Below are 17,417 nucleotides of genomic sequence, written 5' to 3'. Positions count from 1 at the left end.
AAACCAAGTCTGCTACACCCTGATCCTGGACTTCCTGGAACTGTGGAGAAACATCTATTGCTTAAACCAGCCATCAATGTGAACTTGTTATGGCAGCCCTGACTAGTACATGGTCCCTTGCCAGATGAGACCACGTCTCCCAGCCCACCCTGAGCTGGACACTCACACTGCATTCACATCACATGTGTATCTCTTAGCCTTTCTGCTCTCTGATCTCAATTTCTCCCACGTCCCATGGGTTCATGAAAAATCCTTCTGTTGTTTTTTTTTTTCCTGAAAAACTGGAAAACCCAAAGGTGAGCAGTTTCTATTATCATTTAATTCATTCTCCACTTAGCTTTTCCCCCAACAAAGGGCTAATTGCATTTTATTAGCCAAGTAGGTGCACAGCAAAGGAATGAGATTTTACTCTCTCTCTCTCTCTCTCTCTCTCTCTCTCTCTCTCTCTCTATATATATATATATATATATATATATATATATATATATATATATAATTGACTCCAAGTTTCCCTAATGACTCTTTTGGGAATTCCTTTTACCACTATTCGGAGAGAGAGAAAAACATGTCTTCTTCTGCCCCCATGAGAGCCAGGGGATGAAGGTAACTTGCAACAACCCTTCTCAGAACTGAGAATGTAGGATGCAGGGACTTCTCGTTTCACCCATGGACTTTATTTCTAGGTGGTCAAGCCCCTGTTTCTATCCTGCTGCTCACACTCACTCTGGAGAGAACACCTGAGTTTTTCAGTTTGGTGCTTGGTCAGTGAGCTCCTCTATCCTGCCCATTGAGTAGGCAAATCCATGACAAGAAGCCCTGAGAAAATAATGATCTTTGTTCTTGAGATTTGCAGAACTGAGAAACATCTCATGACTAGGCGATTAAGATGTGTGTCATCTGGCCACAAACCTCGCCTCTTTGAAGGTGCCCATCAGTCTGCGATCACCTCTGTCCTACACAAACCACCCCAAATCAACCTCCTAGCAAGAGGGCCCTTCAGAACAAGATGGTCCTTCATCTTCCCGTCAGCTAACTGATTGTAATAAGGTTCTTTCTCTACCTCTGCCTGGCCTCTTAACCAGTCGGCTTCTGCCATGCAGCAGTGGGCAGACCAAGCCTGTGCGTGGTGAGAATATTAATACAGTAATGCCTCTAGTGATGAAAAGATGTGTCCCAATAGCACAGTTATTTAAAAACCAACCAACCATGCTTCATTACCAGACCCGAAAATAACATATGAGGCCAAAGAGATATTGGTGGTGGGGCAGGGAAGCCCCCTCTGCCCTGTAGAAAAGGAACACAGTCCCCATGCCCAGTCAAGGACAGAGGGCTCTCTTGTCTCTTTTGGCCCAAGTGAGGGCAACCCGGATTCTCTCAGGGTAAAACCCTGCTTGTGATATAAAGGTCCAAGGTCTGACCTCATGAAAGCCGCCACACCCCCACACAGCTGAGCCATTCAAACCCATGAGCTTCTTTGCCCACCCAGGCCCACTGGCTGCCCTCTTCCCTTCATGGTGATGCCTCTGTGAAACCCATGGGAAGACCTGAACAACACCCTGCTGCTAGTTTCTGAAAAACCCCTCTAGACTTACCCCACCTCACCTGCTCTTAGTTAACCTCCAATCACCCTTCCCCATGCCTAACTCCATAAAAAACCCAAACCCTGTACCCAGCAGGGCAGATTTCTTTACTCTTGACTGCCTTGTGAATTAACTTTTTAGAGAATTTATTGTTTCAGTGATTGGAATACTCTGTGGGGTAGAGGGTGCACAAGGGGCTTGGATTGCTAACATTAGCACCCAAGACTCTAAACTCTCTGAGCCTCCTACCCACTACTCAGAATGAGTGGGGTGAATTGTGTCCCTGCTACCCCAAGATTCATATGTTGAAGTCCTAGCCCCAAGTACTTCAGAATGTGACCTTATTTGGAAAGAGGGGTTTTACAGATCAATAATTTAGTTGAGGTCATGTTGAAATAAGTGGGCCTCTAATCCAATAATGACTAATGTCCTTATAAATAGGGGAAACTTGGATACAGACTCATAGGAAGACCACCACGAGAAGATGAAGGCAGATATAAGGGTTGTACAGAAGCCAAGGAATGCTAAAGATTGTCAGAAAACCACTGGAAGCTAGGAGAGCGGCCTGGAACAAACCTGAGAGCCCTCCAGAGGGAACCAACTCTGCCTTCCCCTTGGACTAAGAAAATATGTTCATGCTGTTGAACCTTGGTTGGTGGTGCTTTGATAAGGCAGCCCTAGAAAACTAATACAGGCCTTAGATTAGGAGTGAAGAGTGGGTTTTCATCTTACAGAAATTATTGAGTTCTTTAACAGTGATTTATTGAGTACTTTTATGCAGTGGGCACTGCTCTGAGTTCAATATGTACAGTAGTAAACAGGACTCATAAGGACTCTACCATCAAGTTGCCTGCAGACTAGCATATATACTGCAGATAAGCAATGGAGAGAGACACATGTCAGATCCTGATGGAGACACACAAGTAATATGATAGAGTGGGGAAGTGCAGGGCTTCTTTCCACTGGGTAAACAGAGAAGGTCCTCTTTGGAGGTGATATTTGAACTAAATTCGGAATAACAAGATAAAGAAGGATCTGGAGAAAGAATGTTCCAGACAGAGCAAGTAGCTGGGCAAGAGTCATGAAAGCGCTTGGAATATCTGAGGAGCAGAATGAGGACAAAGAGTAATTGGAAGAGTTCAAGGAGAACAGAGAGACTGGGACAGACCATGCAGGAGTTGGAGACAAGGAAGGAGTTAGATTCTCTTCTAGGTGTGATGAAGATCCACTGGAAGTTTTATATAGGTGAGAGACCTGACCTGATTTGTAGTTTTAAAAAGACTACAGTTTAGTTGTTAGACTATCAGAGGCAAGAGGACAACCAGAGCCCAGTGAGGAGGTACAGGTGAGAGAGGCTGTAGGTTAACCATCTGAACTATATCTTCACCTTCACATGGTTTTCCTGTGTGTATGTGTGTGTGTGGGGGGTGGATCCAAATTTTCATTTTTTATAAGGACACTAATCAAATTGGATTATGGGACCAACCTAATGACCTCATTTTAACTTTCCTACCTCTATAAATACCCTATTTTCAAATGAGACTACATTCTGACTTACTGGGGGTTAGAACTTCAATATACCTTTTATAGCGGGGACACAATTCAACTCCAACAAAGCTAAAAAAAAAAAGATGGAAGATTCTATATTGATGAGAATGACCACTTTGAGAGAAATAAATAACTATGCCCAGAGAAAAGAGAACTGCAGGATCAAAGTCCATGTGAAGGTGAAAGGAAGGAATGAAGAAGATAAGTACAGAGCGGTCCTGTAGTAAGAGCAGAGACAGTTCAGTCCTTCAGATGAGAAGGGAGAGAGAAAAAAAGAAATTGATCCAGATATGGGTAGATTTCATTTACCCCTCTATTTATTTATTCAGCAAATGGTGATCCTGCTACATGCCAGGCATTGTTCAAGGTTGCAAGGACTCATAATGGATAAACCAGATAAAAATCCCCTACCCTTTTGGAGTTCCCATTATAGCAAAGACTGACTGAAAATAAACAAGTAAAATGCAGATAGTAGATTAAGTAGTGATAAGTGCTAAGGAGAAGAATACTAGGAAAATAAGGACTAAGACTAACAGCATCAGGGATATAAAATATTGAGAAAGTTGAAATTTTGGGGGTAGCCAGGTAAGGTAAAGACTGAGAAAAAACCTGAAGGAAAAAAAGAAATTAGCGATGGGTATGTTTTAAGGGGAAATGTTCCAGATAGAGGAAACAGCAAGTGCAAAGGAAGGTTTAAAAAACCCACAGCTAACATCTTACTTAGTGTTGAAAGATGGAAAGTTCCCCCTACCCTCCAAGTAAGTTCAGGAACAAAGCAGGTATGTCTGGTGCCACCTATTTGACATTGTAACTGAAATTCTAGACAGTGAATAAAGGCATATAAAGCATAAAATTGGAGAGGAAGAAATGAAAGAGTCCTTATTTACAGACAACATGATTGTTCAACATAAAAAAAAAAAAATCCCAAAGAGCCAGGTGTGGTGGTGCACGCCTGTAATCCCAGCCACTCGGGAGACTGAGGCAGCAAGAGGACTGCAAGTTCAAAGCCAGCCTCAGCACAAGCGAGGTGCTAAGGAATTCAGTGAGACTCTGTATCTAAATAAAATACAAAATAGGGCTGAGGATATGACTCAAGGGAAATTCCAAATGCCGAATTCTCAGTGGTTAAGTACCTCTAAGTTCAATCCCTGGTACAAAACAAACAAACAAACAAAATAAAACCCAAAGAATCTACAAAAATGAAAACAAAAAAAATAAAATAAGCCTTTCCTAGAGCAAATAAGTGAATTTAGCAAGATTGTGGGAAATAAGGTCAACACACAGAAATCAATTACATTTTTATATACCAGCAATGAACAATAGAAAATAATTTTTTTAAGGGGGATACTGGGGATTAGACATAGGGACACTTGACCACTGAGCCACATCCCCAGCACAATTTTGTATTTTTTATTTAGAGACAGCGTCTCACTGAGTTGCTTTGCACCTCACTGTTGCTGAGGCTGGCTTTGAACTCATGATCCTCCTGCCTCAGCCTCCCAAGCTGCTAGGATTACAGGCCTACACCACCATGTCCAGCAAAAATAAAATTAAAAAAAAAAAAGAATGCTGGTTCTGAAAATTGGTATACTTAGATATGAACTGAAGAAGACATGAATTTTTATGTGCAAATACAAAATGCTGATTAAAGAAATCAAAGAAGAGCCAAATAAATAGATATACCATGTTCATGACTTGAAAGACTCAACATGGCAATGATGTCAATTCTTCCCAAATTGATCTATATATCCCACGTAATTTTAGTCAAATCCAAGCAGAAATTTTTGTAGATATAGATAAGCTGAATTTAAAATTTACATGGAAGGGCAAAGGAATAACCCAAACAATTTTGAAAAAGAATAAAGGAGGGGGGGAATCATACTACTTGATTATAAGACCTACTACAAAACTAAAATTGCCAAGGAAGTGTAGTTTTGGTGAAGAGACAGATACATAGATAATGAAACATATAATAATCACATATAATAATTACTTTTTTCACAAAGGTACAAATCCAATGCAATAGTTGTTTCAACAAATGATTTTGGAATAACTAGACATGGAGAAAGAAGTGACCCTCTACCTCACATTGTATACTAAAATTAACTCAAACTGGACCCTATATCTAAATCTAGAAGGTAAAAAATTTGTTGAGCATCTATTCACATGCAACTATACACACAGAGGCCTGTGTTCACCCTGGCTCTCATTAGGTGGTCTTTAACACCCCTGCTCAAATGTTCCTGTCTTATCCTGAAGCTGTTCTGTTCAGAGGCCCACCTGACTGCCTACAGCCTGCCATTTCCTTCCCATCTTGCTTCCTCCTCACACCCTCCCTCTGCTTTGGAAATCCCTTCCTTAGTGTCCTCTCCATTCCATCCTCCCCCTCCCCCTCCCTTCTAGTGCTTAGATCCTGGCTTAGAATGCTGCATTACTCTAGGATGCCCAATTGTCTTTACTCTCCTACTTAAAAGGAAACAAAAAATTCCCCAAGAAGGCTTTCTTCATTACAAGAAGCCTTTCCCCGTGTTCACCCATCACATTTCCTTGACTACCTTCTATTTTTACTTGCATAAACCTAATGTTTATATTGACCCACTATCAGTTTATATACTTATTCAGAATTTATGTTTTTTTGTTATCCTTTATGCGTTTTTGGATTTGGCAATATTTGTCTCTGAACATTCTGGATAGGACTTTCTTCTATGCTCCTATAAAACACCTATGCACAGCACCATATCTCAGCAGATACCAAATACATAATTATCTGTTGAGTGAGATACACTCTTACACAGAAAGAAGCAGGATTCATATGGAGAGAAACTCACTCTCCAAGGATCCCTGATGGTATTGAGTTATCTGAGTCTTCATTTCAGAAAGAGCTGGGTACTGTCCATGTCTGTAGCCCTAAACTTTGTCACTTGGATTCATGTCATCTACCAGACCCTTCTGCTACATTGCCAGGACACTGGAACAATCATAAAGAGAAAATGGAAACTCTCAGAGATAATTACCAAAAGATACCCTTTTGAGGGCTTAATGCCCTTAAGGAACATTAATCAGGAATGGGGTCACTGACATCAAGGACTTTAGCAGAGATGGTGTTAAAGTGCTTTAAAGATATTATAAGATACAGTGTCATCTTGTCACCCCTACCCTAAATAAGAAGGGGAGACAATGGAAGTCAAGAGAGACATTACTATTGATTTTCACTGCAAATCAAATTCCAAGGGAAAAACCTGAGAGTCCTTGGACACAAAGCAACAGAGGTAAAACTCAGCTCTAGATTCAAAGTGAAACCAGACTTGGAAGTTCAGAGAACATTCCCTCTGGTGCTACTTGTATGTAGTCCTTCTAGTTTCTCCCAAGTTCCTAACTCCTTTACCCTGCCCATCCTCGGGCCCCGCCAAACTACTATTTGGAAGTCAGAATTCATGATTCAAAGACAGAGATGAATTTTCCAAGTTCTTTTTGAAACTTCTTCTCCCTCACCTGAGCATTTTGAATACTACTTTAGCTTACTAGGAGCAAGTAGAACATTCTTCAAACAGGAAAATATGCCATGAAACCTTGGTGTAACATCTACATCATTCAGATTGAAAAGTCACAGCTGCAGGGTTAGATGGTAGTGATGGTGCCATATTGAATTTTCATTCATAAAATCTCTTGAAAATTGTTGCTCAATAGGAAGGATTGCAAAGAAAACTTCATCAATCTGAAATGGCCTATCTGCAGGCACAAGCATGGTTGGGCTGGCATGGGAGGGGAAGAAAGAGAGCATCCATATTAAATAGTTGTCCCCATTTACCCAGTTGTCACCAAGAGCCTTGGAATGAGAGTGCCCTTCAGGCTCTGGCATGTCTACACTAGATGTAGCTTGTACCAGCAGAAGGGGCCACTGGGAGGGAGCTGCAGGAACCTATAAACCTGGGCCTCAAATGCCACTTCACATGTTCAATCTCTGCAGTATTTCAGTATCTAGAATGTAGAGCATAAGCAGGAAAGAGTGGGTAGGAAATAGGAAAAGCCACACAGATTACTCTCTTTGATTTTCTATTATGCTTCCTGCTACAGTTTAGATCTGGAATGTTCCCCAAAGGCCCATGTGCTAAAGAATTGGTCCCCAGCTTGGCACTACTGGGAGATGATAGAACCTTTAAGAGTTGGAGCCTGTTGGAGCTCTTCGGGGCATGGGCTTGGCCTCACAGTGAGAACCCTGGTCTCTTCCTCTTTCTTTCACTTTCCAGCACTGAGGTCAATGGTTTTGCTCTGCCACACACTCCTGCCATGATATGCCGCCACAGGCCAACTGTTCATGGACTGAAATCTCTAAAACTATAAGACAAATCTTTTCTCCTTATAAGTTGATGATCTCAGGTAGTTGTGACAGTAAAGGAAAGCTAACTAATAAAATTGCACATGACATACAAGTTGATTGTCTCAATCTTGATAAGAAATTAAAGCAAGCCTCAATACTTTTTTATATCTACTAATGAAAGGAGTGTTTCCCACCTAGTAGCCCAGGCAGGATGCTAACTTGAAGAGGTAGAAATGTCAATCCAGTGTTCTCTGATGCCTCTGCTTAAAGTAAAGGACAGCAGTAGTCTAGATATTAGGAGATCTCAACTGGAAAATTTTGATAAAGAAATTAAAGTTATTGTTTATATTTTAAGGGGCCTTCCTTTCATTTTGTGGAAAAACACCCATGATTTTGTGAAACAGAATGCACACACAAAAGAGTATGCAAAGCATAAATATACTGCATAATAACTATTATAATGCAAATGTCCTTGAAAACACTGTTGAGATCAGGAGCCAGAGCATCAGAGCATTGTCAACATCCCTTATGAGTCTTTTTACCAGATATCTCTCCTCTCAACATTGAGAAATCCAATACTGTCCTCTTTTTATGTTTGGGGATAGTAGTCCCCAAAGCTTCCAACTTTGATATTTTCCTTCTCCAAAGGGGCTTATAAAGTTAACTCCCCATAATATCTATGCTCACTGAACTAGTGCTCAATTTACTTCTTTTTGGTCCTGGGGATTGAATCCAGGGGTGCTTAACCACGGAGCTACATCCTGAATCCTTTTTATTTTAAGATAGGGTCTTGCTAAATTGCTGAAGCTGGCCTCAGACTTTTGGTCCTCCTGCCTCAGCCTCCGGAGTTGCTGGATGACAGGCATGAGCCACCACACCTGGCCCAGTTTACTTTTAATAATACAATTCAGATTCTGAAGCAGGATGATAAAATAAAAATGACCAAAAGTTGGTTTCTCATGCATGGACAATGTTAGCATATTTCTTTTCAAAACACTAGGATGTGTGGGATCTTACTTCCAGCAGGAATGTACAACTACTTTCCCCTTCATAAGGGGCAGGCATATGCCTGAAACAGATATCTGCAATTTTAGCAAAAACAGGACAACCTATTTTGGTCTCGTGAGTTTTTCCCACCTTCAAAGTCTGTAATATAATAAAACCAAAAAACTTAGCCATAGATGCTATAAGTGCAAAAGCGTAACATGCTAGCATTCAATAGAGGGTGCACAATCACTTGGGAACTAAGATGTAAGGAAAACTATTTCATAAGGTGATAACTTAGGGTCCAATTCTAGGCAGAAAGTGAAGGTAAAAGAAAGTTTTATATGCTTTATGGCACAGTGATATTATCTCTGAAGCCCCCTTTGTTGACCATCAGTGCCTTGTCACCAAAAGTTGTTCAGAGTTTAGTTGAATGCATTTTAACATGAATAATTCCAGAAAAGGAACATAGAATCATGCTTATTAGATGTGATGTTCGTATGTGGCTTCCTAATTATGTTCAAAGTATGGAGAAAAATCAAACTTAGGATTTCAAAAGAAATTATTATGCATAATATGCAAGTCAGGAATACAAAGACGCTTGAAAGAATATCACGTTTGTTTCCAATCTTTTTTTTTTCTTCTATTTTTGTTTCATCCAGGTGATGAGGAAAGCAGATTCAAGATTCAGAAAATGCTACAAGCTCTTTGGGAGAAAAGAAAAGGAAAAAAAAAAAAAAAAAGAAAAGCAATAATTAAGGCTGTCTCTTTGTTCCTTTGCCTCCCGACATTTAAAGGATTCCAGGCAAGAGCAGGAGGCTCTCTGCGGAGCCTTACTTTCTGAATAGCGCCCCCTAGCGTCCAGGGCTGCGAACTTGTTTTCATTTTTCCAAACGTTTAAGAAATCAGAAATTCCAAAGTTGTGAACAGATTTGACAAGTCGTTACTCACATTTGAGAGTCATTGGGATAGATTTTGTTTCAGAGAATATGTCCCCTATTAATAATGGCCATGTCCTTGATTCTACAGAGAAATCGCCTTAGAAGGAAGCTACACCACTGTGTCTAGCCAGCCCTGCACACACCTGCCCTGAGTTCCCAGGAGCCTACAATAAATTAAATCCTGGCTGTACTCAAGGAGGCTCTGCAGAGGACGCTGGAGAGCAGCTTTCTGAAGGGCGCCCTGCTACTAGTTTTGATTATAGGAGAATGTCTGAAGAAAAAGCCTGATTTCAACTTTCCTCCCAAGTTAAGATGGAGAAGATAAAGCAAACTTTGTAGACTACTGCAGCATTTTTTTTTTCCTCCTTAGCCAGGCTTTTCCTTCCCAGACCTGGCAGCGACTCTCTTTCAGCATATAAACATCCCAAGCTAGACACAGTGCCAACAGTTTTAAGAGGGACATGGAAAGAAGAGGAAATGATGAGCAATGATTAAGAGGTCTCTCCCTCTCTTTCTTAAAAGCATATCCTCAGCTATTTCCATAGCCTCATAAACATAAAGCCCTTGAGAATAGAGCTGTGAGAAGATTGTTGGCTGCCCAGCCAAAGGCAGAAAACCCCAGGTAAATCAAATTGGTCCAGCAAATTGATCCAGTTAGAATCCATTTGGCAAAACAGCAAAGACCTGGGAGTTCCTGTCTTTGGCCCTGGTTTCCTGCTTCTTGGCATGAGCGCTGACTGAGAGACTAAACAGAAGTTGACTGTCAGTCAGCAAGGCCGTGTACTTTCCAGTTGATTAGGAGGATGGTGGAGTGGGATTGATGACTGAGCTACAAGTTAGGCTGTGTAACCCTGAGGATCCTATGATCAGTGATTTTGATATAACACACTCCTTTCACCTAGAATCACTCATGAACTGCAATCATCTTCCCAATAATTCTAGGTCAACAGAGACTATCCTAGAAAGCTTAACATGAGTGAATGGTAATATATGGCTTTATGATTTGAAGACTAAAAAGAAGCAGGACTCACTTGCCACGTGCAAGACCCTGGGTTCAATGCTCAGCACTGCAAACACACAAACAAGAAAAGATAGGCAGAGAAAATGAGAAGTCTAAGAGTTGATGTTATGGAAGAGAGAGAGAGAGAGAGAGAGAGAGAGAGAGAGAGAGAGAGAGAGAGAGAGAGAAGAGAGAGAGAGAGAGGGAAAGAGAGAGAGAGAACATGTATTCTTTTGCTATATGGTTAAATTATGGAAGAAAAAAATCAATGTTCTTTTCTTGAATTTCAATAAACCCTGTTTGAAGAGGTTCAGTGTTAGTTGTGTAGACATGGCAGTGTTTGAACACTAACTAGAAAATGACGTCTGGGTTTGTGTAAGGACTGGGGCTGTCAGGGAGTGTCAGGTACCTGTTTTGGTCAAAGGGATGGAGAAGAGTTGCTGAAGAAGCTTGTTTTCTGACGTTCTCAGGACTATAACCACGTCAGCAGGGAGGGTGTCTCTGTTTTTCTCAAGAACCCCAGAAGCATCATATAGTACCTGCAACACCAACAGCAAATGGGAAGTTAGCCGAGGCCACTGTCCATCTCTGGAGACACGGATGAGCTGTCTGGTCAGTCCTTATTGACCTCCGTATAGAAACTCTTGTTGACACAGTCAGGCTTTTAAATCCTAAGCACCAGATAAAGGGGGGAAGTTGTGATTTTGATAGGTCAATTTATCCTAGCTTCTTGTCCAGTGACTTTGAAGACCAAAGACAGGTCCTATCAAAGATATATCACATCAGAATAAAAATGAAAATATATTGGTCACTGTGCAAAGCATCCACCTTATGAGGTAAACACTATTGTTATCTGCATTCTACTGGTAAGCAAGCAGAGAGTGAAGTAGTTGGATAACATGAGTAAGGGACGGGCACTGAACCCAGGCAGGCCAGGTTGCAGCTCAGTGGTAGAGCACTTGCTTGGCATGTGTGAGGCCTTGAGTTCAACCCCTTGTACCAAACATACAGAAACAAAAAAAAAACTAGGGCAGTTTGTCTCCATGCTCACAACCACCACACTCACCGACTCCCAAGGCACTCACAGGAGTCGTCACTCAAGGACACTGAGCAGTTCTTGGGTTTCAGAGGAAAGGGGATCCAGGCCAGAGAAATTTTAAGGAATATTCCAGAGCATCCCTAGTCTATGAATGAGCTTTGAATGGTAACTGAATTCAGCAAAGGACACAGAGCCCAGAGAGAAAAGGATCCTAGAAAGGAAAGGAGGAAAAAGGGGGAAGGAGAGTGGGAAAATGGAAAAGGTGGATAAAAAGAAGAGGTGACAGGAAGAGGACAGGAACAGGAGGTAGAGAGGATGGGGAGGAGGATCTGGGTTGACGCTGGCATCTCAGACTCAGAGGACATTAATATGCAGTCAGACATCAGTGTGGAGGTAAATGAAGTACTCAAGGGCAAAGACTGAACCACAATTTCTAACAGAGTTCCAAAGAAGACAGCATAAAAAGACCACATAGAGAAAAGCACAGTCCTCTCTCCTAGCATTAGAATTGCCTTTTGGTCGATATCCAATCAGGAAAATTAGTTTCAGTGTCATGATATGAATATGAAAGATAATTTTGATTCATTTTATATCAACTAAATAATCCCAAATGCCTTTTATTGAACTCCTACCCATTTTCTGGATCCAGGGCCTCAACGAAGCCCACAGGAACCAATTAGCCATAATTCAGTTGGCTCCTTTGGAAGTAACATGAGCAATGAGTTGTTGGCTACGTGACTGGAGAATTTCCCGAATCAGTCACTGATCTGTTTCGGGAACTTGACATTGAGACTCAGGCATAATATATGAGAAATGGAAACTTCAGTTAATGTTGTAAAAGCTTAACATCTGGATGATGAAGTGAAATATTTCCCCTTTCATCTGGACCTTTTTTGGTGGCCTGTAGACATATGTTTAAAGTGCTAAAAATTGAGCCCCACTGTGATATAAACCCTCCTGCGCTACCTACGCGTCTCCAAATGACTTTAGAATGTGAACATTCACTACAAAACACTGTGAAATCTGTAATGTGTTTGCTCTCTGGAGAGCTGTCAGTCCTAGGCCAGCCTTCAGGTGAGAAGCAGATGGCAGCTCTGTGGGCCACCCCAGCGAGAAACTGCTTCTATGCCAAGAGGCAACTTTCTGTTAGTGGCACCACTGGGAGAGTCTGAGAATGACAATTTGGGGTTCAAGAATTAAAAGCAGGATGAAATCTGCAAGCAATTTCAGCAGTGGCACTGACAGGGTAACATGGGCACTTACCTTCCGTGACACTCAGGTATAGACTCACCTTTCCAGCATAATGCCAAATGCCGAAGCACAACGCCGCTCCTTTGGGCCTCCAGAAATACTTGCATCGTAAATTATTTTCGAATTTATCTGCATGGATTTTCATGTAGAAAAATCACAATATGAACTATTTGTTCTTTCAAACAAAAACATGTTCCCCAAGCCACGAGAGACCCAGAATAATGGCTTTCAGACAAGCCCAATATTACCACTGTATATACAAGACTGCAGAAGGATCACCCACATGAGGGGCATTTCCTGCCTTGCCCTTGCTTATTTGATTAGTGTTGTGTTTAGTGTCAGGCTCTGCCCTAAGATGGCATGTTTTCCTGCAGTCCCTAAGAGCTCTGGCATGCATGCTGAGGATATCCCAGGCCTGTCAGCCCTGCAGATAGCCCACGGAAGGCAGGTAGACTCATCTTGGCAAATTATGACAGTATTATGGGAAAAAAAAAAAGAAAACCACTGAGGTGAAAATTTCAACCTCTAGATGTGAATCTCTCCCATAAATCAATTTTCCATCTGGGGAAAAGGCTTGAACTTCCTGTTCCTCCCTCACAAGCACCTTTGCATTGTGTGGTTGCAGCTGGGAGCCTGCTCTGTGGGAGGATGCGTGCTCAGGACCAAAGGCACACAGGCACCGGGGGCCTGGGGCCCCAGGCATCTCACCATCTAGTGAGGAGTGAAGCTCATGTGAAACCAAAGATTCCAGAAGAAGGAAGAGGTCAAAAGGAAAAGGCTGAAAGAATAGAGGGTCTTAGCTGTCAGGAAGAAGTGCCCCCATCTTCAACCTGTAGGCACCAGCAGCTTAAGGAACTGGGGTTTTAGAAATGAGCCGGGTTGTCTGGCAGGAGGGGAAAGTGTGAGTCTGGAACAAGCTTCTGTGCTACCTATGAGATGGGGGTACAAAAAGGAAGGGGAGTAAGTGAGGGCAAAGGTAATGGCATTTGTGTTGGTGGGAAATAGGAAGGCAGGAGGGTATAGGGATGGTGATGAGTTTCCTTTAAGACACAAATTCTACCAGGACATCACAACTCAATTAAAAATGGAGTTAATACTTTAACAACTCACCAGGTAGCCAAAATACATAGGGTATACACATTAAAGCACATTCATAAATTTGTTGATTGATTGTATATCTTCTTCTGTGAAGTGTCTGTTCAGTTCCTTAGCCCATTTATTGATTAGATTGTTTGGGTTTTTTTGGCGTCAAGTTTTTTGAGTTCTTTATATGTTTTATATGTCCTAGAGATTAATACTTTATCGGAGGTGCATGTGGTAAAGATTTTCTCCCAATCTGTAGGCTTTCTTCTCATTTTATTGTTTCTTTTGCTGAGAAGAAACTCTTTAATTTGAATCCATCCCATTTATTAATTCTTGATTTGACTTCTTACGCTCTAGGAATCTTGTTAAGAAGTCAGATCCTAGGTCTATGTGGTGAAGATTTGGGCCTATTTTTTTTTCTGTTAGGCACAGGGCCTCTGTTCTAGTACCTAAGTCTTTGATCCATTTTGAGTTGATTTTTGTGCAGGGTGAGAGATAGAGGTTTAATTTCATTTTGCTACATACGGATTTCCAGTTTTCCCAGCACCATTTGTTGAATAGGCTACCTTTTCTCCAGTGAATGTTTTTGGCACCTTTGTCTAGTATGACATACCATATTTATGTGGGTTTTTCTCTGTGTCCTTTATTCTATACCCATTGGTCTACAAGTTTATTTTGGTGCCAATATCAAAATGCTGTTTTTGGTACTATATCTCTGTAATAGAGTTTAAGGTCTGTATTGTAATGTCTCCTGCTTCACTCTTCTTGCTAAAGATTGCTTTAGCTATTCTGGGTCTCTTATTTTTCCAAATAAATTTCACGATTGCTTTTTCTGTTTCTATGAAGAATGTCATTGGTAGTATGGCCATTTTGACAGTATTAATTCTGCCTATCCAGGAGCATGGGAGATCTTTCATCTTCTGAGGTTTTCTTCAATTTCTTTCTTTAGTGTTCTGTAGTTTTCATTGTAGAGGTCTTTCACCTCTTTTGTTAGATTGGTTCCCAGGTATTTTATTTTATTTTTTTAAGCTATTGTGAATGGAGTAGTTTTCCTAATTTCTCTTTCAGTGGATTCTTCACTGATGTATAAGAATGCGTTTGATTTATGGGAGTTGATTTTATATCCTACTACTTTGCTGAATTCATTTATTAGTTTTAGAAGTTTCCTGATGGAATTTTTTTATCTAGATACAGAATTATGTCTCAGCAAATAGTAATAGTTTGAGATCTTCTCTACCTATTTGTATTCCTTGAATTTCTTTCTTTTGTCTAATTGCTCTGGCTAGAGTTTCAAGGTTGATGTTGAATAGAAGTGGTAAAAGAGGGCATCCTTATCTTGTTCCAGTTTTTAGTGGGAAGGCTGTCAATTTTTCTCCATTTAGAATGATGCTGGCCTTGAGTTTAGCATATATAGCTTCAGAATGGCAATCATCAAGAATGCAAGCAACTTTGGGGTAAAAATGGGGGTTCATAACTCACTTGAAACTAATGTTTGAAATATGATATGTCAAGAGCTTTGTAAGGTTTTGAACAACCAATAAAAAAAAAGAATGCAAGCAACAATAAATGTCGGTGAGGATCTGATGAAAAGGTACACTGCTGGTGGGACTGAAAATTCGTGCATCTACTATAGAAAGCAGTATGGCGATTCTCAGAAAATTGAAAATGGAATCACCATTTGATCCAGCTATCCCACTCCTTGGTTTATACCCAAAGGACTTAAAATCAGCATACTATAGTGATGTAGCCACATCAATGTTTGTAGCAGCTCAATTCACAATAGCTAGACTATGGAATCAACCTAGATGTCAGTCAATAGATGAATGGATAAAGAAAATGTGGTATATATACTCAATGGAATATTACTCAACTTTAAAGAAGAGTAAAATTATGGCATTTGCCAGTCAATGGTTGGAGCTGGAGAATATCATGCTAAGAAAAATAAGCCAATCCCACAAAACCAAAGACTGAATGTATGCGGATGCTAATTCACAATAAGGTGGCTAGGCAGTAGAAAAGGATAGTGTTATCTTAGATTAAGTACAGGGAAGTAATGGGAGGGAAGAGGAGGGAATGTGGGGATAGGAAAGATAGCAGAATGAAACAGATATTATTACTCTGTGTGTGTGTGTGTGTATGTGTGTGTGGTATGTGTGTGTGTGTGTGACTGCATGACCAATATGATTCTGCAACATGTACACTCAGAAAAAATGAGAAATTATATCTCATCTATGTATGATATATCAAAGTGCATAAATGCATTCTACTGTCATGTATAACTAATTAAAGCAAATTTTAAAAAAAATTTAAAACCCACATTCACTTGATGTCATGAAACCAATTTCTGTTAGAAGTAGATGTGCCCATTTTTTTTCCACAAGATACCTACCAACCAGGGTCTGGTCCCTTGCTTGGGGAAACCGACTCTCCTCATCTAAAAGTGCAAGCAGGCCCAGGGGCTTCTGGAGGAACATGTCCAGGAGTGGGCGATTGTCCTCATACTCCACAGGCATGGCATCAATGCCCTCATTCTTGTACTCCATCTGGAGGGAATCGGACTGTGAATCTCTCTAGCCAGAAACTTGTCTCAATACCACCAGGATACTTTGGCCTGAACTTTCCAGATTTGGCAAACTTAAATGCATATGGAAAACAGGATGTGTTGGATGTGTACAGTAAAGGAATCTTCTGAATACCGGCCTGTTGCAGCTGTGCATTTATGTGTGGCTTATAGGTGGCCTGTGGCAGGCAGCTCAAGCCAGCAAAAGTTGTCTCTCAAACACAGACTTGGGGGCTCCTAATTTAGATACTTATGCACAAAGTAAAACCGGAAAAAAAATATTTTGGTGATAAATATGGTTTAAAACAGGAAGAAAGAAGACTTCTACATTCTACACAAAAGGAATCATTCTGGGCTAGAAAACTAGAAAAACTCCAGATTTCCCAGGGAGATAAATGGATGGAAGCCAAGTTGACTTGTGTGCAGGATGAGCTGGTGAGGCATGCTCTGCAGATTTATCCAGCTGCTGTGATAAAACCAATATTGGCACAGTATTTTCACTTGGTGTCTCTGTATTTATCTAATTACAGCAGAGTTCATGTGTCCTCATATAGTTGCATTAAAATAATTGTCCCTGCACTTACAGGGCTTGTTTAGAATATTTGTTATTGTGTCTCTTTTATGCAAAAGGAAAGCTTGAGGTTTAAGTAAGGGTTGGTGTGGAGTAGGCTTTGCTATGCAGGCTGTTGCTACAGGAGAAGGGCACCCCTTGGGTCCACAAGATTCTCACCCTATGGAACTTATCACTGAGCTCAGAAAGGAAAGACTTCTATTTCTAGAAATCCACAAACAGACCTTAATTCCCTCCAGTTACTGAGGCATCTGGTACAGAGGAGATGGAAGATAAGGATGGCTAGTGCAGTTATTAAAAACCTATGACCTGGGGCTGGCTCAAAGGTAGAGCACACGCTTAGTATGCGTGAACACTGGGTTCAATTCTCAGCACCACATAAAGCAAAATAAAGACACTGTATCCACCCACAACTAAAAAATAAAAAATATTTTTTAAAAAAACCTATGACCTGAATTCAAGATCACCTTATGTCATTTTGGACACAATCAGAGATTTGGGGTTCAAACAGAAGAGAGTAAAGTATTTCAGGCAATATGCAT

General features: G+C 40.8%; 1 protein-coding gene across 1 annotated transcript in view; it reads right to left on the bottom strand.

Annotated features, from left to right (window-relative positions):
- Window positions 1-17,417, bottom strand: part of Myo3b (myosin IIIB) — a 449,152-nt gene that overhangs the window by 232,898 nt on the left and 198,837 nt on the right. The window contains exons 21-23 of the mRNA XM_077794873.1: window positions 16,134-16,287; window positions 12,702-12,790; window positions 10,781-10,910 (exon numbers count right to left, since the gene is read on the bottom strand). Of these exons, the coding sequence (XP_077650999.1) occupies window positions 10,781-10,910; window positions 12,702-12,790; window positions 16,134-16,287 (373 nt within the window). The remainder of the gene's footprint in view (window positions 1-10,780; window positions 10,911-12,701; window positions 12,791-16,133; window positions 16,288-17,417) is intronic.

This window comes from Urocitellus parryii, chromosome 1 (genome assembly GCF_045843805.1).
Source record: "Urocitellus parryii isolate mUroPar1 chromosome 1, mUroPar1.hap1, whole genome shotgun sequence".
In the NCBI taxonomy this organism is placed as follows: domain Eukaryota; kingdom Metazoa; phylum Chordata; class Mammalia; order Rodentia; family Sciuridae; genus Urocitellus; species Urocitellus parryii.
This window is presented reverse-complemented; position numbering and strand designations above follow the sequence as displayed.